This window comes from Magnolia sinica, chromosome 18, assembly GCF_029962835.1.
Source record: "Magnolia sinica isolate HGM2019 chromosome 18, MsV1, whole genome shotgun sequence".
NCBI lineage: Eukaryota > Viridiplantae > Streptophyta > Magnoliopsida > Magnoliales > Magnoliaceae > Magnolia > Magnolia sinica.
The window spans coordinates 56,335,189-56,362,436 of NC_080590.1; the positions used below are offsets into that span (position 1 = coordinate 56,335,189).

At 40.7% G+C, this 27,248-nt stretch overlaps 1 protein-coding gene across 2 annotated transcripts in view; it reads left to right on the top strand.

Annotated features, from left to right (window-relative positions):
• The first annotated feature begins 6,571 nt into the window (after positions 1-6,571).
• LOC131232887 (nucleolin 2-like) overlaps positions 6,572-27,248 on the top strand; it is a 48,294-nt gene continuing 27,617 nt past the window's right edge. The window contains exons 1-5 of one of the 2 annotated variants that reach the window (XM_058229403.1): positions 6,572-7,998; positions 18,571-18,660; positions 18,776-19,012; positions 19,425-19,646; positions 19,729-19,840. In XM_058229403.1, the coding sequence (XP_058085386.1) occupies positions 6,685-7,998; positions 18,571-18,660; positions 18,776-19,012; positions 19,425-19,646; positions 19,729-19,840 (1,975 nt within the window). In that variant the 5' untranslated portion in view covers positions 6,572-6,684. The remainder of the gene's footprint in view (positions 7,999-18,570; positions 18,661-18,775; positions 19,013-19,424; positions 19,647-19,728; positions 19,841-27,248) is intronic. The other variant, XM_058229402.1, reaches the window with a different exon arrangement.

A 27,248-nucleotide genomic window follows, 5' to 3' on the forward strand; every position in this document is an offset into this window, starting at 1 on the left:
TTCGTGGTTGGTCGTAAATCTAATTTTTTTTTTAATGTTTTTATAGATTTAGGAATTTATAGTTAATGCACACATTAGATGAAACGTGACGGTTGGGAACTCAAAGCTAACAGCTGGGGGCGGCAATGTGTTTCCGAGATCGTGGGAGAATGTGGTGAAATAAATGGGATTGTCTTGGAAAATGCATGCAGTTCTTCCCGCTGAGTCAGCACGGATAAGGCATTAAAAAAGGCTAAGTGCTAGATGGCCGACTAATAGTACACATGCTTGACCGACTATAGAAGCACCACCTGATATACCCGGTCATGGTTAATCATCCAAGACCAATCATTGGAAATTTTCACACTAGCATCAGAAAGTTTATTCAAAGTTTGTAGGCCATCGGCAGCATTCTGCTAAGAAGAAAACAAAACAATGAAAGATAAAGGGCAAGGCTGCGGTCGAGCAGTTCAAATTTTCATTTCCTCGAACTCCTTGAGGAGGGCTTACATTTAGGCTTCGTTTTCCTCTAGTGTCGACACCTAGCTCGTCCCTTTTTCGATGATGATTGGTGGAAGATGAAGTAGTTGATCAACATGAAGGCTACTGGAGGAAAACTCATCCTCGACCGCTTTCTTAGTGCAAATGCTTACCTTCGACTGTGCTTGGTATAGGGCAATTTGTTTATCTAAAAATGAAAGATCTTCTGGGATAACCATCTCCATGGCAAAGATGGTACATTCTCATTCTTTCAATTCTTCTACCAAACCAGCTTGATAAGCCTTCAACATCGTCAACATGGCTTGATTGAAATGATGCATCTAAGTGCACTACAATCGATTGTACCATGCCAGTTCATGCGTCTTACTCATCTTCGCAGAATCCTCTTAAGCCAATGCCGGTTGGCAAAGAAATATCGAGTTGAATTTGTTAGCAAATATTAGTTTGTGGAATCCATCCCCCCATGACTTTTTGGCATCTGAAGGAGTTTCCCAAGTGTAGCCTTTGATTCAACTTCTAACAATGCTTCCCTAGCAAAGTAATTGGCATCAAACAATAATGCGGATTGAGAGAATTTTCTCAACCCCCATGCAAAAATTTCCTTCAGATAGCTTTCGACACCATCAATGAGGGAAGAAGAATTGGAAGCCATGCGAACAAAGTGGAATGGTAAGAAGAGAGTGATATGAATCCAAGCAGAGGCTAAAAGTTGTTTAAATAGGCAGTCCAGGCACCCACGATCTAGGGTTATCATGACAATAAAATTGTTGTATGTTCTGAGCAATCAGGAATGTGTAGCGGTTAAGGCTATAAGTACAAAGCGAACCCACAATGCACCGATTTTTTAGGGCTAAGTCACAGTTAGTTATTAAAAAAAAAAAACCAAGGCATGAGGAGATAAAAGGCTCGATGGTAGATTCAATTAATGATATACTATTTATTACAAGAAGCTGGTTTCAATTTATAAGAGGAAAACTTTTGAGTCGATGCCCTCATTTCTTGTAATCGGCCTCTTGTCGTGTGCAGAGCGGCTTCCCGCTTAACAGCAACCTGAGGAAGCCGACCGATCGTTGTTGTTTGAGCTTGAGCAACTGGTGCTAGGTCCTTGACCGATTTCTTCCGTCGACAGAGCTCAATGTGCTTATCTACATAGTTTTTCTTCAGAATAAGTAGCTCTGCCTCCATAGCTATCATTCTAACCCTCATATCATCTAGCTCGACCTCATATGTTTTTAACCTAGTAGCATCGATCGAGAGTTGATCGACAACATCCTGAGCAGAGGGCAACTGGGATTTTGTTGCAACCTGTTCTGCTTTGAGAGGCTGACAAGGGTGCCGACCTTGTACTCTTCTTTGACAAACCCTAGGAACTCATGAAGGGTTGGTAACTCGGCCACAAGGCTAGGTTCAGAGCAGGAGAGAGAATTGTAGGACTTGACCAATTGATCAAGTCTATTGACTACATCTTCTGTCAAGGTCCTAGACATCACTATTTCCAGGAGGACCTGAAATTCTTCCGTGAGACTTTACAAGCTAGTTAAAAGAGAGGGCGATTTGGCCGCAACCACGTCCTCAGCCAGGGCTCGCTTAAGGGAAGAGAGGATGTCGTCGATTTGAAGTTCATCTTCACTAGGGGTGACAAAAGTAGGAGAGTCACTCATTATTGCTGGCATTGGCGTAGGCAACAAAGAAGAATCGGGCTCCGTTGTTTCAGTCGCTGTGTCTTTTTCATGTATAACGACGATTTCTTCAGGGGCAGAAACCTCTTCAACTGTGGGAGGAGTTAGTTCTACAAGTGAAGGTGGCTTCAGTTGAGAGGATGGCTTCTTAGCCAATCGGTGACGGAGGGGTGCCCTCACCTTGGTCAACCATAGCGAAAGGGCTAGAAGGGATGATGATCATATACTCGGAATTGGTGGGGAGAGTGCTGACTTCAGGAGGGTTGTGGGAAGGAAGACCCTCAGCATTGACCGTTGTTTCCGAATCAATAGTCTGGACTTCAGTTATCATGGGAGTATTGGCCACTGGTGGACGTTGTGGCAGTGTTTGTGCCACAAAAATTTGTTTGTCTGTGACTGTCAGCTCCCGAGTAACTACAATAGGAATAAAAGGAATTAGCTCATGTGAAAAATAAAACTCTAAACAGTTAGATATATATAAGCGAGCGATCTCCACCTAAGTCAAATTGGACAACATAGACGAGGGGCCGATTACTGACAGACTAGGAATTTTTTATTATTATCGCCAACGAGTCGAAGTAGGGAATGATGGTGGATTAGGATGATAAGGAGTAAGATATTTTCCATCGAAGGGAAGATCAATGTTATTTAATATCTCTCTTTATCCCACCACTATTTATTCCAACATTTATTATAATGAGCCTCCTGGTGATGTTTTAAGGTTTCCTCGATCTCTTTCGAGTAATCATCAATGGAGAGACCCGGCCAGTACTTGTTTTTTGAATATTTTTCAAAAGAAGATATGACCTTAGTTGAAGAAGTACTTGATGGTCGTCGAGGCCCTGAAGATGCTGGCAGCAGTTGATCCTCGTTTATTGTTGTTGGTTGAAGAGGATCGACACATTCAAGGGTTAGAACTGGCACCTTAGGAGGTGGACCGAGTGGAGCTTCCAAGTCCAAAATTCTCTTTGGGGTTGGAGGCTGAGGAGTTGTTGTAGGTTGTGGGCTAGTGGAGGCATGGGAGTAGCAAAAATCCTTGACACGATCTCTTGGCTTGCTGGAGCAACAACCTTGGTCAGTGGAGCTTCAGAAGGGGAGGAGGTGGCCGACCTTGTCTTTGGCTTACTTATTTTCTTGTTGGCATTGCGGTTAATTGGGCCAATGCTCTCTTTTTCCCCTTCAACTCAAGTTGCGAAGAGAAGTGACCGGCGATGTCTCTTGGGTGCTTCAACAACTTTTGGTAATGGCTCTCCCACCATTTGAAGAAGTTATCCATTGCATGTGGTCAGTTTGGATAGCTTGAGAGTCTGAGAGCATTGGCAGCCTTGTAATAAGAAAAATTCAAACGAGGGGTAAAGACCTGAATCAGTCACAACATGTCTACTAAATGGTTATAAGTCTTGTGAGTGAAGGGGAAAGGGATGTACTGGACGAGGCCAAATTGCCAAGCAACTGAGAATAGTACTGCTCGACCCTAGCCTCAGCGTTCTTGCCTTGTTTGACCGACCCCCCATATAGAAGATTTCAAACAATAACTTCCCCAAGCCTAATGCGACCGAGTCACTGCCTCCTCATCATTTGGCATAAATTGGCCGGTAAGCCAGCTAGGATCATATTCGCCCTCGAAGAAAGGCAGGACCGGTTCTTTTTATTTTTATTCAAAGGAAAAAATAATGTAGACAGGTACATTTTGCATGAGTGTTGCTCCTTAAGTGAATAGATGATCCGTTCATCGTATGAAGTGTAAGCCATATTAGAATACATGAAATGATGTACAAGGGAAGTGCATAAATACTTGTACAGCCACATCTACAGGAGCCACAATGGTCCTCCTTCATAATACAAACTCTCGTGGGTGACTTCATAAGCCCCATTGCATAAGTGGCCGAGCACAAAGGGTGCTAGAGAAAGTTTGTGACCATGAGAGAGGGTTTTAGATAATGAAACATACTCTGCGATGATTTGTTGAGCATTCACATAGAGCGGATGCCTGTAGATCTAGAAAAGCAAGAAGGCCACATGTTCCTCATCATTGACCGAGCCGTTGAGATTAGATAGGTCTTCATGAAGTTGGTGTAGGCTCTTGCATTCTTGTTAGGAAAATCCTTGCTCTGCCAAGGCACAAAACTTGGATAAACGGCCGTGCCGAAAGGGAGTAACTGAGTTAGAACCGAAATGTGTAAGACAATCGGACTCATGGGACCAACAACCAAAAAAGAAGGTGTTTGTCGAGGCGCTCCAGAAAGCTGAAGCAGTAAGGATGGTTGGATTCACAAGATACTCGTAGACGGAAAGCTTAATGTATTCGTAGATGCTCACTTCTCTCCAAGTCTCCTCGTGCTGGGAAGACACATGAATGAACCAGCATTCCCATTCCGGAAGCGATTTCGGCCATGTCGTAGGGCTCTTTGAAGTGTTCGCAACGTCAGGGATGGAGTCAGATTGAATCAATAGTGTCTCCCCATGGCAGATGGGGAAAAGGGGATCCATCGCTTGAACTTCCTCCCTCTCCATTGCATGACAAAATGCAGGACCCAAGCAAAGATAATTGCCCAGGGGCAATTTAAAGATAGTCTTTTCGACGCACTTGTCAACAAGAGCGTTCATTACGATCATCGGATCTATTTGTTGGAAGGCATGAGCAGAAGAGGAAGAGGTAGCCATTACTTGAGATTTGGAGATCGGAGCAGGGACGTTTTTCGGAGTAAGAAGAAGAAATAAAAGCAGGGGGAAGAGGAAAAATTGAAACAACGCTTATATCGGCCGAAGAAATAAAGCATTTATCAGGGCATCATTAAGGTTTTGTTAGGAACGAGTTAAGAGCACGTGTTGGCATGGGGTTCTTCCCCTATCTCAATAATGTGCGACCATCGCTGATGTGTTATGAAGAGTTGGCCGAAGGCGGTTAATGCTTGGGCGATGTATGTAGGTAATTAATGTCACATTAATGAGGGGTCACACGTCTTTTTCACCCTTTCCAAAGGCAAAACGACATGGGCGGCAAATGTTCATCCCCATTATCACCATGCCCTACAACATCCAATCAGGAAGAGTTACGTGTGATCTGTACAGATATGATCCAAAGCGGTGGCTGCTACAAGAATGGAATATTCCAAAGCATTCGCTTCTGGAAGAATTTGAACTAAGGTGTATTCAAAGATTTGCAGATATGTACAGAGAGATTTCTTGATAAGCATAGCTAGAACGTATCAAGCAGTGCCGTGTGCTGCTTGGGCAGTCAATAAAGAGGCAATCGTGTGCGAATGGTTACAGGACAGGTAGCAAGAGAAGAAGCAGTCACAACCATAACGTGAGAAGCATCCAGAAAGTAGTAATGGAGAATGGTTATAGAAACCGTCGGAATGTGAGAATGATCCGGATGATCGAATCAAATATATAAATAGCAAAGCAAAGTACTAAGGAAGGTCGTCTCATACCAACCTAAACAAAATCGAATTTATCTTTCAAATTATTTTTTCAATTATCTTGTTGATTTACATTCCATAGTGTAATATTTACTTTCCAAGCTTGTTGTTTTACATTCTGTAGTGTAACTCGTAATAATAACCGAATAACTGGTAACCTTTAGCTGTAATTTCAGTCTAAGCTTCCACCCTGGATTCAGTTCATCTGTTGGAAAGGTGTTCCGCAGCTGTCCTTATCGACCGAATGTAAGAATCCATTTTCCCATTCAATATGTCAATACTGAAAAGTCTTTTCGTACAGAAGGCAAACGTACAACCTATCATTAGAGGACAAACCCCACCCTTTGAATATCACTTGATCCAATTTTACACATTGAGCAAGTGGCTGAATAGTCGACCAATCTCTTTGGATCTCGGTCATACACTACGTGTTTGCCTATCTTGGCGCTTGAGGTCAATTGTTGTTCGGTTTGAATTGAAGCCGCAATTTCAATTTTGGTACGCTTGCACACTTAGTGTAGAAAATAACAGAAGAAAGCGATATATACATCTCGTGTAATGACACGTGTCCTTTCTTTGTGTAAAGACACATGTCCTTTTTTACTTGATTCTTCAAAGAGCCCTAAAAAATAGGGTACAACACTTGCGTGTTTTTAGACTATTCTTTCCCTACTAGTTTCAGATCAAGTGGGGGTAGATTTTCCTATTTCAAATGGGGTGCTTACCAGAGTGGTTAAATTTAAGCCCTTCATTCACATGGGGTTGAGAAACCTAATTGTAGGGGTAAAAATATTCATGAATTCTGTCTGACTCAACAAACCCAAACCCAAGCTGTTTAAAGTCGGGTTGAGAAAATACAACCCGGGCGCAACTGGCGTGGGAAATGGTCGCTCAAAGCCAGACTTTCCTGGCCCGGTCAAGTTTTGCCACTCGGGACCGGCCGTCTTGTTGGTTCTCGCCTGCTCGGTACAAGTCGGCCCGGTTCGCGTTTCAAAACACTGGGATAGACCGTCCGGCCGATCATTGTTTATTATCTGCTCTGTATACCATCGTCATCTCCCAATCCCCTCTTCTCCTCTTCTGCTCTCCCTCTCAACAAAATGCCTCCGAAGACGACAATCAAGAAAAAGATCGTCAAAACCACTACTCCCAAAACCACTCGCAGAATCGCTTCCAAAACTAATTCCACCGAAACAGCGTCCCCTGAAGCCACCCCCAATCAAAAAACCACATCCCCTGAAACCACCACCACCTCCACCACCACCACCACTCCCAAAACTAGTTTCCTGGAACCCACCACCATCACTCCCATAACCATCTCCCCTGAGACCTCTCCCAACATTCCCAAAACCACCTCCCTTGAAACAACCACAACAGTAGAAACCAATACCAACCCTGAAGAAACCACTGTCCCTAAAACCACCCCTTCCTCTGGAAGAAAAACCACTGCCCCTAAAAAAGTCACCCCCAAAACCACAGCACGCAAAACCCCGGCCAACCCCCAAATCACCTCCAAAACCACCAGCACGCCCACAACCGCCTCCAAAATCACTACAAATACCAATGAAATCGTTACATCTCCGGAAACCATCACCACTCCAGAAACTGCTCCCGCTCCCAAAATCACTGTTTCCCCGAACACCACCTCCAAAACCACTGCCAGCTCAAGAACCACCGTTGCTGAAGCCGGTACATCTCCAGAAACCACCACCACTCCAGAAACCGCTCCCAATCCTAATGCAGCCTCCGAAGTCACCGCTGGCTCTAAAACCACCATCACTCCTGAAACCACAACTGTGGAAACCACTAGCACTCTGAAAGCTACCTCTCCTGAAAATGCCTCCAAAATCACCAAGCCCAAAACCATCATCAAAGTAACAAAGAAGATCGTAAAGCGAAAAAGGATTATTCGCAAACCAGTTGGAATCGCCCCACAACTTCCTAACAGGAAAGAAGAAGAAGCAGAAACTAACCCTAACCCGAATCTTAGCACTAGTCAATCCATTGAGACTGAAATTCTCGACCTGAACAACCCCACCACTGCTCCGGCCCAATTTCTTCCTACTGCCCAAAATGCCAATCCTCCGGATGGCCCATCCGTTGCAGAAAACCAGATTCTCGATGATATCATGGTGGAAAATGAAACTGAGAAAGGGGATTTAGGTGCTGCTCAGGATGATGAGATGACAGTTTCGGAGCGGCGGAGACGGCGGAAGACAGAGATTTTTATCGGAGGGTTGGATAAGGATGCAAAGGAGGAGGATATCCGGAAAGTGTTCGAAAAGGTTGGGGAGGTGGTTGAGATTCGTCTGATGATGAATAGCCAGACTGGGAAGAACAAGGGATATGCGTTCTTGAGATACGCCTCGGCTGTGGATGCAAAGCGGGCCGTGACTGAATTTGCCAAAGTCGAGGTCTCACTATTCTTGAATTTTTTTTTTTTTTTTCCTTTTTGTTTCGTGTTGTTAGCTTGAATTTACATTAAAATGTGATGATTTGATGAGTTGTAATGCTATCTTGGCCTAACCATTGGCATTTAGTTTTGGCAACATCTTGTATTGATGCAGGTTGCACCAGGGCGAGACTTTTATTCACCCTTGATCACTGAACCGCTAGCATTCTAGTTGATCGATACCCTAGATTCACATTAGATCGTGTTTAAGCTGTTATCTTTTACTCTGGTGAACTGTGATCTTCTATGGGCCAGTTAGCCCACTTGGTTGGTCCTAACTCCCAACTTTGTGAGTTCCATGAAACGTTCCTTAGGGAACATGAGTTCTTGTTTAACTTGTTTAGCTGTTTTCCCTGATTAATTTGTTTAACTTAGAGAGCTTGTTTGCCATAGTATTTGCGTCACTAATCTTGTGGCCCATTTTTGGGTAGCAAACAATGTCAGAAAGACATGAAATTGGTCCTGTTTGAAATCCTATTGAGTTATCTTTCGAACGATCCCAAGATCTTGTAACTCGCCAATTTACCATAGGGCTCATTTGAGATCTTGTAAATGGAGGTAAATGCGAAATGGAATTGGAGGGAAATGAATTGCGAGTAAATGACTTAGTTGTGTTTTTTTTTTTTTGGATCCTTACTCTTGCTCCGGTGGTAGACTCTTAGGAGTTTCAACACCCAGTCGAGGGTTCGAGTATCCATAGGTGGTGAAATCCCACTACGGCGTGAGTGTGTGGGGATGTGTGTGCGTGTGTTAAAAAAAAATGACTTAGTTGTGTTTGGATGGAAGTAATTGAAATGCTTTTGAAATCCAAATATTCTGCTTGGGTGGGAGTAAATAAGGAGGAATTGGAATGCATGGGATTTTTTTCAATATATTCACAGGAACATATGCGATATCTCAAATCAACTTCAATATCCCAAATTAATGTTCAATTAATATGATAGAATTGAAATATATACTTTAGCCAAAAATGAGTAAATTTCGAGCCTCGAGTGGGCCACAAATGTAAGGATCACAAACAAGCAACTTGCCAACATTTTTTAACTATCCATTTAGATGGCCAACCTTTGGACGGTTTGGATAATTCTATTGGTGTAATTTTAGTTATGTGGCCGATAATTGGATTGTTTCGGAGTACCATTAGCGTGCCACGTATACGGCGGACATGTGTGTAGCTACGCCTTTGTTTACTTGTGTGACTCTCCAAGGGAGTGTAAAAAGGCATTTCACCCCATTTACTTCCAAATCTCTCCTTTGAGAGAGGATTTCATTTACAGGCCTGTACCCAATTCATTTCATTTCCATGCATTTACTCCCATCCAAATGCACCTCAGAGGCTATTTACCTCCTTTTACTCTCAATTCCTCCCATTTACCTCCATTTACTCCCATCCAAATGATCCCTAGGCCTATAAGGTTGTGATGAATACTGGGGTATGGTCGTTTAATTTTTTTTTTATAAAATTGAAATAGATAGGACTAGAAGCAATGGGGTTTTTTCTGCTTTAAAAAAAAGTATTAATGCACAACCTCAAAATTAGAATTTTCTAATACATTTAATTGATTTTGATTTCTTAAAAAGCAAGTTTTTCTCCTCGCAGTTCCTGTAGGGTTGTGCTCAATTTACTAAAGGTTTATGCTTGATCCTGCCAAGTAGCTTGCCGATCTCTTGTAATCTTGGCTTTTGTCAATCTGTTGCCGAACCACTTGCAGGATTTCAAAGCCTGTTTTTTCGTGTGTTGACTCTAGTTATTGCTCTGCTTTCATAATCTCTGCAGCTGATTGTCTCAATGATGAGGTTGCATCAGTTGATTTTGATTTTGTTCTTTAAAACATGAGTTTAATCTCTGTTCTAGCCATGTTTTGAAGGAATTTGTTGGGTCCTCTCTAAATTGTTTGTAGATCTCTTGTTTCCGGTGGTTTTGGTTCAGCCATTGCTTGAGTACCTTACATGGGACGAAACCTGATTATCCGGTGTTGAGGTTGATTGAGGAATGAGGATTCCCGTCTTCTTTGTGTCATTTACTCGTCATGGATTCATCATGAATGGACCTGTGTTGGTTGATATTGGAGTTGAAGTTCCGGAATAATTTATAGATTGTTTCCCTTGTAATGTACACAGTTCATTTGATTGACCAACCGTGGATAGCTCACCTTGGATTCACAAGCGGAAGGTGGGTATTCTTGATCCAAACTTATCAAATTAGTGAGATCTCAGTACTTGAATAGCAAAAATGAACGAAGAACACACCCACAATTATGGAGTATAGAGGTATAAACAACTTTAGTAAACTTGGAACTTCTTACAAATACTTAAATAAACCTCACAAAACTTAGATAATGTAGCCCTCTTACCTCCTGGAACAACCCGCTTTTAAACACACTAAAATACACGCGCACTATGAATTTGTAGTGAAGATTTTCCAACACTAGATTGATTTCAAATTGACCTATTCTCTCAAAGATAGCATCAACACTACCCATAAAGATTTTGGCCAATTTATAGTGGCTTAAAAATAATGAAAGTAAATCTAGAGAATCATCCCCAAATATCTATTTGAGTGACATAATTAGAATCATCCCCAAAATCTTTAAAGAATCTTCAAAATCATATTTAAAGAATCTCTCTTTTGGAGAAAATCGGTTGCCTTTAAATATGGTTGCGAGGAGTGGGGCTAGACTAGAGATACCTCAATATATAGAGCTTCTAGCTTGTAGAAGGGTGTTTATGGTGTCAAAGCTTAATTTTTGGAATGGATCTTTTTCTTTAGCTAGGAATGGTGAGCATATTAGATTTTGGAAGGATGTTTGGGTATCAGAGACCTTTTTGAAAAATGAATTCCCAAGATTAGCTTGGCTAGCAATAGATGAGGATGTTTCGATTGCAGACTGTTGGTCGAATGGTGGAACATTAGGCATGTGGTCTCCTCTGTGTCGCCGGAACCTATCGAATGAAGATGTTGAAGATATAGTTTAACTTCCTTAAAGAATCCATTTAGTTTGCCCATCACCCGGGGAGCTCAATTGTTTGGTTTGGCGAAAAGATTATTTGGGTCGTTTTTTGGTTGCCTCATTCTACAGGTTGCTTCGTTCTCCATTGCTGTAGGGCCAAGCCCTAACATCTATGGTTTGGTGGTATGGGGTCCCTTTGAAAATGGCGGCGGCTTTTGCGTGGCTTGTGGGCAAGAAAAGTGTCCTAACCATCGAAAACCTTTTGAAGAGAGGAATGGTGATTCCGAACATATGCATTTTATGTACGGGTAATGTTGTTAATGCAGAAATTGTTGATCATCTTTTCATCCATTGCCCCTTTACAATGGAGGTTTAGGATTCGATTCTTTCTTCCTTCAATTTGAAGTAGTTTATTGAAGGCTGGCCATGGTGTTTGTCTTCATCAGTAAGATCGAGCAGAATGGCGGTTGGCGATTCTTGTGGCCCTCTAGTCGGTGTTTGGGGGGGGGGGGGGGGGAAGGAAGAAATGAGAGACGCTTCAACAATTCTAGGAATGATATTCGGGTCATCATTTGCAGGGTGAAATCTTTTGTAGCCGATTAGTCTCCTTGTAGTGGTTTTGCTTTTTGCTTCTTAGGGGCTGTAAGCTTTTGGGCGCCATCTCGCGCCTTTTCATTAAAATTTGCTTTATCTTTAAAAAAATACTGCTTGAATTGATGTCATCAAGTGTTGGTGGCTTCATGCACAACAATTCTTCAACTTCTTCATTCTTTTTCCTCTAGAAGTTGTTTGTCTTTATTAGCACCAACTTTGCCTTGCATGTCATGTACCTTGTGATAGTACTTGAACAAATCGACCACATTGAAAAGATTTCTATGTCATTTGACATCTCAATCTCATAGGCGCAGTCTCCCAACTTTCTCTTGGTTTGGAATGCTCCAATCTTCTTAGATTTGAGCTTATTATAAGTTCCAAGTTCCCTTGGAAACCTTTCTTTTTTGAGAGGTAACAAAGAGTATTGTTAAGAAACTCGTGCAAGGTGAGAAAAGAATACAATTGAAAGAAAAAAAAACCTACAAGAAAGCGAAAGAGATCATAGCCGAAGCAGCCTAAACAAAAACAACCCAATTTGAAATGAGATCCTTAATTGTCAAAATAGACTTATCGACGCCCACACACTCATTTCGAAAGCAATGACTGTTCCGCGCGCCCCAAATACCCCAAAAACGGCCACAATAATTAGCCTCCACTGTGCTTTGCCAGCTTTCCCAACTCCCCCATGCCAAGCCCACAACAAGTCTTCCACCGACTTTGACATCACCCAATGAATATGAGAGAGACGAAGGAAGTACTCCCAAACTTTAGAGACAAAAGGGCAATGAATGAAAAAATGATCAATCAACTTCTCATTTTCTATTCACATCAAGCAGATATTAGGAGGACAAGGGATCTCCTTTGAATGTTATCGATTGTTAGCACTCTCTTCTGGCCCACCAACCAAGAAAACACTGTTACATGGGGAGGAGCTCCAAAAAACGAATGATGAAACGGGCGAGGAGGCCCAGGAGTACGTGGGGACTTATAAATCAACCCGAGTAGTGACCGCATAGAGAACTTTTTGGAGCTATGTCTAGACCAAACAATCCAATCTTCCTCTTGATCCGAAGGGTGCACATCTTTTAAAAGATCCTATAACCCAGTGAATTCTGCAATCTCACCATCTAACATGTTCCTGCAACAAGGAGGATTCCACACCACCGAACCCCCACAAGAAGACTAATAATTTGCCAATGCAATAGACCTATCAATGGCAAGATGAGCCACTTGAGGGAAAAAATCTTGAAAAGCACGGTCACCACACCAAATATCCATTTAGAAACATATTCGGCGCCCATTACCAAGTGCATAGGAAACCCCCCTACTAACTAAATGGGAAGTCACCGCAATTGCTTTCCAAATGCTCGAAGCTCTATATAAAGAGGACTTCACAAAGCACCCACCCTCTTGCAATCCGTACTTGTTAACCAGCATTTCCCTCCACTTCTTACCTGCCTGACTGCCTCTGATCTGAATTGCCATATCCACTTGCCAAGGAGAGCTGTATTTGTGTCATCCAAACTTTTGAGGCCAACTCCACCCTCATTAATTGGTTTACACACCTCTTCCCATCTAAGAAGATGAAACTTCCTACTCTCCTTTGCACCTTTCCAAAAGAAATCTCTTCCTAACTTTTCAAGTCTTTCTAGCACTGACTTGGGGCATTTGAATATAGACAAAGTAAACCGACATATTAGAGAAAGCCGACTTGGTAAGGGTCAAACGGCCTCCTAAGGAAAGGTACCTACATTTCCAAGAAGTTAGCTTTTTTCTGAATTCTTTCTTTCTATCAATTTGTCCCACAAATGAATAGGCGACTTTCTAATGGAAAGAGGGAGCCCAAGATACGTCGAAGGAAAGGTCCCTAACTTACACCCAAAGACACGAGCAAGATCGTTGAGATTATCATGACCAACATGAACCCCCAACATTTCGGATTTTGCCGGATTGATCTTCAACGTCAAGGCAGCTTCAAAACACACAAGCAACTTCCAAAGATTGTCCACTGAGTACTCTTCTGCATCACAAAATTGAATCGTGTCATCCATATATTGAAGGTAACTAATCTACCTACTATTGATTAAAACCTCAAACCCACTAAACAACTCATTCTCCTCCCCTTTCCGAAGCATCAGACTAAGGGCATCCCTAATCACTGCAAACAGATAAGGGGACAGAGGACCCTCCTCCCTTAAACCCATTAACCATGATGGAAAAAGAAGCCGACTGAACATAGGATTGGATCCACCCCCTGCACTTCGGACGACAACCCAACCTATCCAACATGTAGTCCAAAAACCTCCAATCCACATGGTCATACACTTTCTGATGTCCAACTTACAAACTATCCTGCTTGTTTTCTCCCTCTTTTTTTGAGAGAGGGATAACAACATTTTATTGAAAAGTGCACCAAAGGCACGAAAGAATACAAAACCATAAAGAAAAAACAAAAGAAAAGTCCCCAACTGTCATAGGAAAGCTTTACATAGGCTTCTCACTTAGAAGTGAGGTCTTTGATCCTACAAATAACATTTTCAACTAAAGCCGGATCGTTATGAAAGCAGCAAGCATTCCTAGCTCCCCAAACTGCCCACAAAATAGCCATAATATGCATTCTTGAAATGGCTCTTCCAACCTTTCCTGAACCTCCCTTGTGCCATGTGAAAAGGAGATCCTCAACTGCCTTAGGCATCACCCACACAACGCTTAAAGATAATAAGAAATGATTCCAATTCTTCCTCACAAACGAGCAATGGATGAAAATGTGATCAACAGACTTCACATCTTGCATACACATCAAACACACATTTGGCAAGTTGAGAGATTGTCTTTGAATATTATTAATAATAAGAATCCTTCTCCTTCCCACCAGCCAAACAGACACCACCACACAAGGAGGGGCACTGCAAAACCAATGATGAAAAGGATGAGGAACATTGCAAGAAATAGAAGATCTAGATATCGTATCTTAAAAATACTTCACCAAAAATATCCCCAAGCTGTGAGCATTCCAAACAATAGAGTCTTGATTCTGACTTGAAGGCATACACTTTTGAAGTAAGGCGAGCAGATCCATAAAATCTTCAGTTTCTACATCTGTTAGATTTTTGCAACAGGGAGGACTCCAAGCTGAGGAGGCGCCGCTAGTGGAATAACAGTCAGCTACACTGATGAATCTATTGGCAGCAATCCTTGCCAATCTCGGATATAAAGCTTGCAAAGCTGTATCTCCACACCAAGTATCAACCCAAAACCTGATGTTATGACCATTGCCAAGAGAGGGAGATTCCTTTTTGGACCAAATGCCGCAATTGCCTTCCACATCGACGAAGCTCTATAAAGAGAGGATCGCCTAACCGACCATCCACCTCGATGCACTCCATATTTATTAGCAATTAACTTCTTCCACATTCTCCCTAGCTCGGAGCGAAACCGCCAAATTCATATACCTAAAAGAGCAATGTTCATCTGTTCGAGACTCTTAATCCCCGCCAAATCCAGTTTTCTCCCTTTATCTGGACTCAATACATTCGTTGGCGATTAGGGCACTCTCCAAAATCTGTCTTCCCGCAACAAAAGCACCCTGAAATTCTGATATAACCGTAGACCACACTCCCTTGAACCTAGCGGCAAGAACTTTCGCCAAGATTTTGTAAGAACCCCTATGAGGCTAATCGGTCTTGAGTCCCTTTACTGCTCCTGCCCTTCAACTTTAGGGATAAGGGCTATAAAAGTGGCTCCAAGCTCAGAAGAAAGGCAACTTTACTAAAAAAAAATTCTGCAATAAACTTCATCACATCCCTTTTGACAGCATGCCAAAACTTCTGGAAAAAGAGCATGGGAAAACAATTAGGGCCCAGGGCTTTGTCTCCGCACATAGATTTCAGAGTTGCTAACACTTCCTCGAGGGAAGAGGCATTGATAGAGGAAAGCTTAGGAATATGTAAACAGTCCAGTCTTGGCCTCTCCCATATTTCAGCAGCCAGCAACTTCTTAGAAAACAAACCTATCGAATCGTAAACCTTTTATTTATCTGAAATTCTCACCCCATCCACTAGTAATACTGTGGAAGAAGCAAGTATTTTTATTATCTTGTTTGAGCCAAACTGCTCTGGATCTTTGGCGCCACTTTATTTCCTCTTCCCTAGCTCGATTAGCATAACACAAAGATAATTCTGCCCTTTTAATTATGTCTTCCGCCGAGAGCCTGTTGCCTCTTCTAGAAGATCACGCTCATGACCAAGTCACTTTACACACACACACACACATTTGTAATGTATATTCACAATTTCTCAATACCTGGGTGTCTCTCTTGATTCTTCTTCTTCATTTGAGCTTGCAAGTCTCGAATGCGTTTGAAGAAAGATCATCTTCGATCACTCGATCTTGTATTGGTAACCGTACTAAGTCAAGTACATATGATGTTAACTTCGTCTGTTTATGATCTCAAATGGAGATTTGCTCGTGGTACAATTTATTAAGTTGGTGTAGGCAAACTCGGGCTTAGTGTAAAGTTATGCTCCACTGAGATGCATTGTCGCCTATGATACTCCTTTAAGAGATTGCCAAGGTCCATGTTGGTTAACTCGGTCTGGTCATTTGTTTGGGGTTGATGTGCCCTAGGAATTGAAGCTTAGTCTCCACATGCTTAAAGTGCACTAGAAATGCCCTGCAAACTTCATATTGTGGTATGAAGTTATCGTTTTTAGTACACCATGAATTTGCACAATTTCTCTAGGGAATACATTGGCCTTTTTATTTTTTTTTATTTTTTTATTTTTAAATTTTTAAAAGCAAACAGAATATTGTTGAAAAGGAAACAGCAGAATATTGTTAAAAAGGATGAAGTAAACAACATGGGAAGGCTGCTTGATTAAAGACCCAGAAAACCACAGCTGATAGATTAAGTGAACTGTTTAACAGGGAGCCGTGGCACTGCAAGAAAAGACCGAAGAAAAAGCAAAACAGGATATGACAAAACATGTTGGTGACGTGTGTAGCTTCCATTGTCCTTTTGCATGGAATGGTGTGGGCCACTTTCGAGGAACAATCTGCTACAATGGAAAGTAAATTTGTTCCGCTTTGATTTTTGGGAAGATAGAGAGTAAAGTTCGTGATGATATCCACCCATGGTGTGACTAGGGTTGGAAGAGGCACATAGAGGCTGGGGTATTGCACGTCACCTTTGCAGATTTGTCATTTGTGACATTGTGCTTACAAACTGTTCAATGTTATGACACGTGTGGTGCTGATACTATTCTTCTATATTATGACCAATGTTTCATCTCCTTCAAAGTGTCCACTCAATCCTTTGTGTAGCTCATTAAGATCTTTTGCCATTTGTCAAGAATGAACGAATGTGAAATCTCTTACTCAAAAGTGTGTGCTGTTTTGTTATGACTTCTTACATTGTGACACAAAAGATAGTTTTGTAGAAAAGTTCCCCACTTTGCATGATGAGCAATCAACTTGTTTTGTGAGTCAAGATATCTCAATGCCTCATGGTCAAAGTATGGAATAATTCCCGATGGATCAAGTAATTGTCTCCAATGTTGTAGCGCTTGGATTACTGATTGTTTAAAACTTGAGATTATGCGTGGAGTTCTCACTTCCAGCATCTTCATGTAAAGTAAAGGTATGGTCTTATAGAAAAGCTATCTACTTTGCATGACAAGTACTCAGCTTCTGCTAGCAGTTGATATTTCAACGTCTCATGGTCCAAGCATAAAATAAATTCCTGATGAATCAAGTAATGCCCCAGTGTCATAGCCCCTGGAGCCTTGGACCACTGTATAAAACTTGAGATCATGCATGGAGTAGTTCTTCTGTGCATCATTAAGTTTCTCGTTAAAGAAAGTGATAATCTTTCTTTCCTGATTTAACATTGCCTCAATACCAACATTTGAAGCATTGGTTCCACCTTGAAGACTTTGTTAAAGTTTGGAATTGCAAGACTAAAGCCTTTATCATATTCTTTCTTGTGGTACAAAAGCAAGTATGTTGCTTGGGTATCTTCGTACTTCCTTCCACCTCATGGATAGAACATACTTCTAAAAGGGTTCTTGAGTTGGGCTACTCTGCAGTGGCCTTTATTATGCTCAGGTGAGCCACACCACAGCGAGCAGTTATGAGGGGATGCCTAACCAATAAAACCTTCCAAATTTATTGTGGGCCCTATTGTGTTGTGTATATGTCATCCAATCCATGCATCAGACACATCCCACCAGGATATGAAGGGATATACCATAATTCAGGTCATTCCAAAACTTTGGTGGGGCGCCCTTGTGAATTTAGTGCTTTTAGGCATGATTTGACATTGTTTCCCATATTGTGGTCCATTTTAGTCTTGGACTGGCTTGATTCTTGGGTTCTACAGCGAGTGTGAGGGGCTGAACATGATGGACAGGGTGGATTTGATGCACACATCATGTGGGCCCCACAATTGCTTGGTACCACACCAAGTTGTGGTGCCAGTACCATGCAAGCACGCACACACACACACACACACACTATATATATATATATATATATATATATATATATATATATAGTGTGCTATATATCTGTATCTATATTTGTATATATGTATTCATCATCATCATAATGTAAGCCTTCTACCAATTAATTAGGGTTGGCTACATGAATCCTGCTCTGCCATTCACTCTATCAAGGGTCATACCATATGTATTCCAAGATGTTCTGAATTTCTAACTTAACAAAAATGGGTGATTCCCATTCTCTTTCTCTCTCTCTCTCTCTCTCTCTCTCTCTCTCTCTCTCTCTCTCCCTCCCTCTTGCTTTGTGCAACTAAGATATCTCTACATTGGCCTGCATTTGTGTCAAAGATATTGATATGCATAGCACGAGTTTATTTAATATCACCCATTTCTCTAGTTGACAATCTTTGTTTCATCAAAAAGAAAAAAAGGAAGTCCACAATGTTGTTTGTTGCAACTCATATACTTATCCTTGAAATATTACTGAAGATTTGCGGAAAGCGATGTGGAGCAGCAGCTGTCGAGGGAAATGACACAATATTTCTTGGTAATATCAACAAAAAATGGAAGAAAGAAGATGTATGGTTTGTACTTATTTATTCAGTGTTTTATTCAACAGTTAATAGATTATGGGCATTTAACTTATCTAAGCTAACTTTTCTTTCGTTCCTCCTCTTTTCTGTCAAATGAGCAGATTACTAAGTTGTTACAGGAAATTGGAATCGACAACATTGACACAGTTACAGTCATGGCAGATCCTAATGATCATAACTGTAATCGTGGATTTGCATTTCTTGAACTTGAAACTAATAAAGATGCACAAAATGCATACAAGAAACTTCAAAAGAAGGATGTTTTTGGTAAGGATCGAAATATCAAAGTTTCTTGGGCGGAACCCCTGAACGATCCAGATGAAGAAGAGATGCTGAAGGTATGGTTCTAGTTCATTTAGTACCTTGTGTGCTATTATTGTTATTCTCTTGCTCTCGCTCCCTCTTGCTCTTTATACAGAGAAATTTATTTATTTTTACATTTCAGTAGTAAATGGATATTTTTGTTTTGTGGGAGGCTTATGCATGGAGGTTATACATTTCCAGCTATTGATTAACAAACATCAAAACTTGTAGTCTATGCTGGTTTATTTACACACATTTCAATATAGGATCTAAAGCCACTGATTTCATTTTTTTTTTTTTTTTTTGTAGACTTTCTTGTGTACTAGTACCATTTTAGACAGCGGATTTGAATATAGTGAGGAGATTCACTATTTCACTTTTAATTGTAAAATCTTTTATTAGATTGTTGATTGTCGCAACTTTTTGGTTCAACTTCCCTTTGTATAGGTCAAATCAGTTTATGCTGATGGTATACCATCAACTTGGGATGAAGATAAAGTGAGAAAGCATTTCAAGAAGTTTGGGGAGATTGAGAGAGTTGTGCTTGCACGAAACATACAATCGGCGAGGAGAAAAGACTTTGCCTTTGTTAATTACAAAACTCGTGAATCCGCCCTTGCATGCATTGAATCTTTCAATAAGGAGGAGTTGATTGATGAGGACTTGAAGGTTTTGTTGCCTACAGTCACTTGGGTTACTAATTTGTAGCTGAAACTTGGTTAAAATTTACTGTCACCTTGTCATTCTGCAGGCGAATGTGAAGGTATCGCTTGCCAGGCCTGTACAAAAGGGTAAACAAAGCAAAGGAGGGTCAACTTCTAGCAGTAAGGATTATATCAAAGAGAAGCCAAAGCCAGTCAAACGTGGGTCCCTTTTATATCTCACCAATGGTTTTCTTTGTCATTGTTTTTGGATTGGGTTAGTGTTGAGTGTTGACTTGTTTCCACAACAAATGTGGTCTCACATTTATTTTCTTGCTTTCATGCTTGTTCAATCATCATCGTCGTCATCATCATCATCATCATCATCATCATCATCTAAGCCTTATCCCACTAACTGGGGTTGGGTACATGAATCCCGTTCCCGCCATTCCACTCTATCAAGGACCATGTCCTCAATTAAACCACAGGTCATCAAATCCTTATTACTTTCACCCACATCCTTTTGGGTGTATCCCTTGTCCCATTATGCACATTTAATGATAATCATAAATGGAGAATCCTTGCTTTGCTGACATAAATGGTCATGCCTAGTTATTGAATGTTCGTACATAACTACGATATCCCTTATGCTTCTCTGTAAATATTATGCCTTGCTTTCCCTAGGAGTGCCAAGCTAGGCCTGTTTTTTTACATGCTTTGAGTTCCCTGAGGTGCAGGGATGCCCTCAAGAAAAAGAAAAGAAAAAGAAAAGATCATAAGTCTCTTCTTCACTTTTGAATTGTCCTCCAAAAAAGGAATGCTTATATCGGAAATCTCTAAACTCTTCTTTATACTTTAGTGGGGATGGTAGTGGGATGAAAATTATAATTGATGAAGTACGCCGTTTTTTACATTGATACATTCTGCTGTGGTTCTAAAGATGCACACATTTCATCTACTTTGAGGGGCTCTGCATTGGCTTGCAAGCTTTTACTGATGACGTAGGGACAGTGATAAAGGACCAGTTTCACATGCTGTACTGATTGGAAAGTTTTCTATAGAGAAAGAATTAGAACATAAGAAATTTGGTTCCAACATTCAATGCATACTTGCTGGGTTTATCATATGACAAATATAATATAGGTGCTTAGCGTTGTTGTGGTAAGGTGATTTCTCACCTTGCTATGTTTTGTTTCGTTGTTCAATGTTTATGGCAATGTTTTAAATATCGTTATCGTGTAATGTATCGCACCCTTGGGATGCAGATACATGTCAGTTATCGCATGGGATATATCGGTTGTATTGTGTAATATATCGTTGTTGTTGGGAAACATGAGAACATTGGGAAATTGGTGGAAATTTTCAATGAAACTTAATGGATTGTTGAAAAAGACATTAATACATACTTAGAAATCAAAACACTACAAAAAAAGGTGCACATAATAGGGGTTTCCTTTGTATGGAGTCCTAATATATGCCTTGTCCTACTAAACTGATGCAAGTATATTCAAATTTTATTTATATCATTTATAAATGTAAGAAGACATGTATGGAAACACAAGCAATACATTCAAAAGCAAAAGAAGAATCACTAGATCAAGTTACATACATGTTTGATTTTGTATTTGGATACAAAGATTGCAACTAATTTGCAAGAAATTGAGAAATTTTGATTTTTCTCAATTTTTTGCAACTTGGCCCATCTCCCTAAATCTCGAAATCGAAGCTCCAAATTTATTATTTTCATGGAAAACATGAAGATTCATAGATTTGTAACCATTTGACACTGATTCTATGTGATTTACAATAAAAAACTTGGTTGGAAATCAAAAATGTTCACCAGATTGAATAGGTGGGATATATCGGCACTACCTATGTGTTTCGTATCGCACAGGTGGGATACAAGATATATCGTGGGATATGTCGGCTGATATCGTCGATATTTAAAACATTGGTTTATGGTGTAGGATTGTGTCACCATATAAGTAATTTCTGTCATATTTTAGAGAGGGTAGAAACACCATTTGATTCTTTTGGCAAAGAAGGGGTCTTAAGAGTATCTATTCGCAATAATGAGTTTCTAGCCTTTTTGTGATTTATACCTTCTAAATATATTTATTGATAACTAAGAAAAAAGGTTAACCAAGATATCAAATGAAAAATAAATAGATGTATTATCAATTTGCAACATGTACTAATTTTTAACGTGAGCAGCCAGGGGCAAAATTGCATGCACTTAGTCCCCAAGATAGCTAAAACTTTGCATTATTTGAGAACATGGGAAGGGCTTTTAGCCAAAGTAAAGGCATTTAGGTATGTAGTGAGTCCAGCCATGTGTTTCACAACGTACAGTTGAAATTGTTTACTGCCTCTCCTTAGGTCAAGAGGTCAGCAAGATTTTACCTGCTCACTTAAACCCACGAAATGTGGGCTGAGTTCATACTTGGCCCTCATAAATGCATCCCAAATTATTGCTATTTCTCACTTCTGGACTTCCCTTGGATCTGGGGTCATTTTGCAATGATCTGCACAGATTATACACACAATAAATGATTGATAAAAAAACAGTTTTCAATGTCGAAACACCGGTCCACAAAAGAATGTTTAATGAAGATGGTCCATGATAAAAGGAAAGTAGTTCAATTATCAAAGGCTTGATATATTCCAATCTGAGATTTTTCCCCACGTATCCCCCATCTACAATGAGGCCCATCATATAAATGGTTTGGATTATTTATACATGTCCTTAGATTGAACAACAAGCCAACAAGTAAAAATAGCAATACCTCGAGATGTATTGTAGTCAATACCTCATCAAAAAGTTCGGCCAATAAGGATGGATGTAATATTTTGGGCTTCATGCCTTAGTTTTGCCAAGAGGATTGGCAGTTACTTTCTGGGATTTAGTTGGTTGTAATTCTTTGAGCTTTGGCTCCCATTCTAATAAAAGTCGGTTGCCTTTCTAGAAAAAAAGGAAAAAAAAAAGGTCTCTAATCAAAGAGAAGCTCCGGTGGCCTCTTTTTTCTGAGGGAGGGGGATCATGTGTTGTGGTGCCTACTGTTCCAGTGAAACCCTAAAGATTCAGAGATAGCCAGTCTCTTGCGTCTGCTTAACATGCTGCAGAAGGTGTCCTTGCCGCATAACTGGATTGATAAGAGGATTTGGATGGCAGAACCCAGTGGAATCTCTATTGAAAGTCTCTAGCTTGCTTCCTGGTGGAAAGAAATGGCCCCTCATTCTTAGTTTTTTGAAAAAAATTGGAAAGTGAGGGTGCTGTTGAAGGTCCGTGTGTTCGCTGGATTGCAGCGTGGGAAAAATCTTGACAGTTGACTAGCTAAAGAACTGTGGTTTTGCATCACCTAACTGGTCCTTCCTGTGTGAAAATCAAGAAGAATATGCAAACCATATTATGCTCCATTGCTGCTATGCGCGTGAGGTCTGGGCTTTGATTTTCTCTAGGTTTGACATTTACTGAATGATCCTAGTGTCCATTCAGGAGACAAAGGCTGGCTGGTGAAGGCTTGGGGTGTGACTGGGAGTGGCAGGATTTTAGAGAAGTCCTTTTTGCTGATCTTTAGTTATTTTGGCTGGAGAGAAATGACAGGATCTTTGAAGAAAAGGCCTTGCCGCGTTGCTTATCAATCGGTTTTTTTTTCCAGTCACCCTATGGGCCAGGGCTGATCATAGATTCTTCGGAATGCCTGCCTTGGATTTCTCAGTTGCTTGGCTCGAGGTCCACAGCTGGTGGAAAAGTTCTAAGCCCATTGCCATGTGGAAGTCCGAAGTCCCCTCCCTTGGGTCACCTCAAGATGAACTTTGATGGGTGCTCATGGGGAACCCAGGGCGCTCGTGTGTTGGGGGAATTCTTTGTGGTCATATGGGCAAGGTTATGGCAGAGTTTTCAGCTCTGATAGGCATAAAGGAATCTCAAGATGGTGATGGAGATTTTTAAAGGGCTGGTGATTCTCAAGGGCGACTCCAGAAATACAATCTCTTGGGGTTCCAGCCTTAAATGCCTCTGGAGAGTGGCAAATGTTATTGCGGAAATCCATGATGTGTGTGTCGGGTGGAGCTTTCCTCCTGTTAGCGTTCCTTGTGAGGCTATTTCTGAAGTGGATCAGTGAGTGGAAAGGTGTGCTACGGGATATTCTCTGCTACTGATTGGGTATCATTGAGTAGAGTGTGCAGCGCCTTGCTGCATATCCGTATGTTTTGTTGTTGAGATGTTGTTTGCCATTTGTGGTTTTTTATTTGTGTTTTGCCTCTTTCAATAATATCCTTCTATTCATTTAAAAAAATTCCTCATCAAAGGGACCTTTTCACAATCTCCTCCCTTTTCCCGCATTCTGCAGACCACTTTCTCTCTCTCCTCCATGTGATGCTAAATCTAACAGTTAATGCTTGGATTCATCATCTCTACTATGTCTAAAGGAAGCTAGGGGCGAAAATCTTGATGCAATTAGTTATTTTAGTTGCTAAATTATGCCTTATTAAAGGACATGGGAAGGGGCACCTGTTGCAGTGCCTCGGTGGTACTCTCTGGAGTTTCAACACAAGGTCATGGGTTTGAGATCCCTTGTGGTGCGAGTGTGTGAGAGAGTGTGTGGGGGTGTGAGTGCATGAGTATGTGAAAAAAAAGGGTGTGTGAGTGTGTGGAAAAAAAGGACATGGGAAGGGTTTTAAACCAAAAGGCATGTAGGTAATTAAGAGTTGAATTGTGTAGTCTATGCCAAACAAAGGAGGAAAACCTTCAAAATCTGAAATAGCATGATGGATGATACGTAGGCAGTGAGATGTATTATTTGTGAAAAACACAAAAATTAAACTGGATTGTACAAATTGTGAGGTGCACTTTAGATGGATCATAAGCCAAAATTTACACTTTCGTCATAATTTATTTAAATGATTTACAAACATTTAGTGGCGCTTGAGATGAAAAGGTCCATTGGCCCCGATTTAGAAAACATGTTTGAATAGTTTATACGTTAGGATTGTTCAACCAAATACTAATATGGGATTGGGTTTACGGTGGACCCTTCGAATTGGATGGTGTGAATGATTGAGGTGATGTGTACTGTGTACAATTTCAGGGTGCCTGTGTATCAAGCATTCCCCCCCCCCCCCACACACACACACACACACACACATCCCAACCGCATTCCTACTCGTCCCCTTTCCACATGCAACCCCTAGTGCCTATTTACAAGAATAAAGGAGATGCACAAAGTTGCACCATTATGGAATTAATTTTACGAATCGCACTAGGAACATGTGGGAGAGAATGGTAGAAGGTACCCAATGGAATCCAATGATATTAGAAAATCACTATGTAGATCTGATGATGTTGTCGACATCCCCAACACCGTCTACTATTGACTGAATCCAGTTCCTCCTACAAGCTGGATCTGGCAGAAGGTACCCATTAAAAATCATTCTTTCAAGATTCAAATCGAATATTGAGCATGATCTAGACCAACTATCCATCTTTTGAAAGAGCTCCACATTTTAGATGACTACTATTCCTTCCTTTGTAGGCTCTAACTAATTGCAACCCCACTCAATCAACCTTGTTACCACCGTTTCACACCGATCTAATGATCAAATTGGACGTATCTTCAATCTTCCCCCTTTGAAGTGTGGCTATATGCACAATGTTCCAAGTATTGGCATCACACATGATATTGCACCTTCGAGAATGGGAAAATATTGCCGGATATTTTGGGAAATATTGCAGATATTGTGTATAAAGTATTGTAGTCCAAGGGAAACATTGGGAAAACATTAGGAAAATGGTGGAATTTTCAGTGAACTTCAAGCGATGTTAAAGGACATGATTGCACATGTCTCTCTCTCTCTCTCTCTCTCTCTCTCTCTCTCTCTCTCTCTCTCTCTAAAAAAAAAAAAAAAAAAAAATTGCAAAAACCTATGCATAATAATATTCCATTGTTTATGGGACAAAACTACGTGTCCCCAGCCATAAATGACACAATTATGTTCAAAATGGGTTTATATCATTCAAATGTCATGTTGGGGCGGCCATAATATTGTTGCTCTACATAACTGCAATATTGTGCCCAACTATTAGGTTATGATGCCAGGCATGTATTCTCGAACATATTGATGGTACTCATCCTTATCAATATCAATGTGCACTAGTGTGCCCATTGGTGTATACTGAGTTGTCACTATAATTGTCACGGCTGCTCCCAGTGGCATTGATTGTGGCCATGGTTGAATGCTCCATACCCATACCCATATCCTAAATACATTCGTCCATAAGCATATTCCCGATGGTCAGAGTTGCTCATGCCATAGCCATACGAGCTATATCCATCAGGCGACATGCAAGTGGAGCTACCCTGTTATCATTAGCGTCTATGGATCCAAGGCATTGTGCAATAGCCTCCTCATTTTGTGCCAATATTTTTAAAGACGAGAAATGTTGAGTTGGCTTTGTCGAGTGTGACATGAGCACCACATGATCATGGTCTTGAGTGGTGTGGTCAATCATCCACTGGATATCTCTATTATGACATATATATAATAATTTGCATACAATGAAGCCTGTATTGACAGTGGGGTGTGTACTAACAAGCTAACCAATAAAATAAAATAATAATAATAATTTGCATACGCTACATGCCATATAGATTATGCTACACGCTATGTAGCTCACATTACAATTTTTTTTTTCACTACAACATTAAAATCAATTAATGTTTTCAATGATTTGTTACATTTTTCTATTTTCAATAAAATTAGTTAATTTTTCAAAGGTTTTAGTAAAAATAATATAAGTAATAGTATTAAATCAGTTTCATTGCTTTCTTTACATTTACACTTAATCATTACCCTATATTATTTTAGGTTGAGTTTAGTTGCACCAAATATCATGAAATATTGTTAAATTTTATTATTAATCAATCTAATTTGGTCCAAAATATCATGAAATTAGTGCAACTAAGCGCAACCTTGATTAAAAATCTAGAAGTAGCATGTAGCTTACGTTACACGCTATGTAGCTTACGCCTTACGCTTTAGAGGGGTGAATGCTACACCACACGCCATTCGCTATTTAAAACATTGCCTTCATCTTGTCTATCCTTGCCCTTTTCATTTGGATTCCTTAATTTGGAGTGCCTTCCCATTCAACAAATTTTCGGTTAAGTCTTTCTATACCTTGATTCGGGCAAGGGCGAGTACCGGAGGTCGTGAGTTTTCCCATGCTTTTTGGTCGTATGGCGTTCCTCTGAAAGTGGTGTCTTTTGCTTGGTTGGTGGGAACTAGGAAGGCAACCCATTATAACGGTTGACAATCTTCAGAAGCGGGCTATGATTCTTCCCAACACATCTCCTTTGCAAGGGTGATGCGGACCACCTATTCTTGCATTGCCCATTTGTTTGTTAGGTGTGGTTGCATCTGTTTAAAGTGTTTGAAATCTTTTAGGTAATGCCTCAATTTAGTGGAACAACTGTTCTGGATGTGGCATGGAGTCCTGGTTGTTAAGGAAGGGCTTGCTCTTTGGCATTTGTCTTTGCTCGCAATCCTTTGGAACATTTGGGGTGAGCGTAATGCTCAATGCTTCCGCAACAAAGCAGGGCCATTATAGGTGGATATCTTATTGCATATC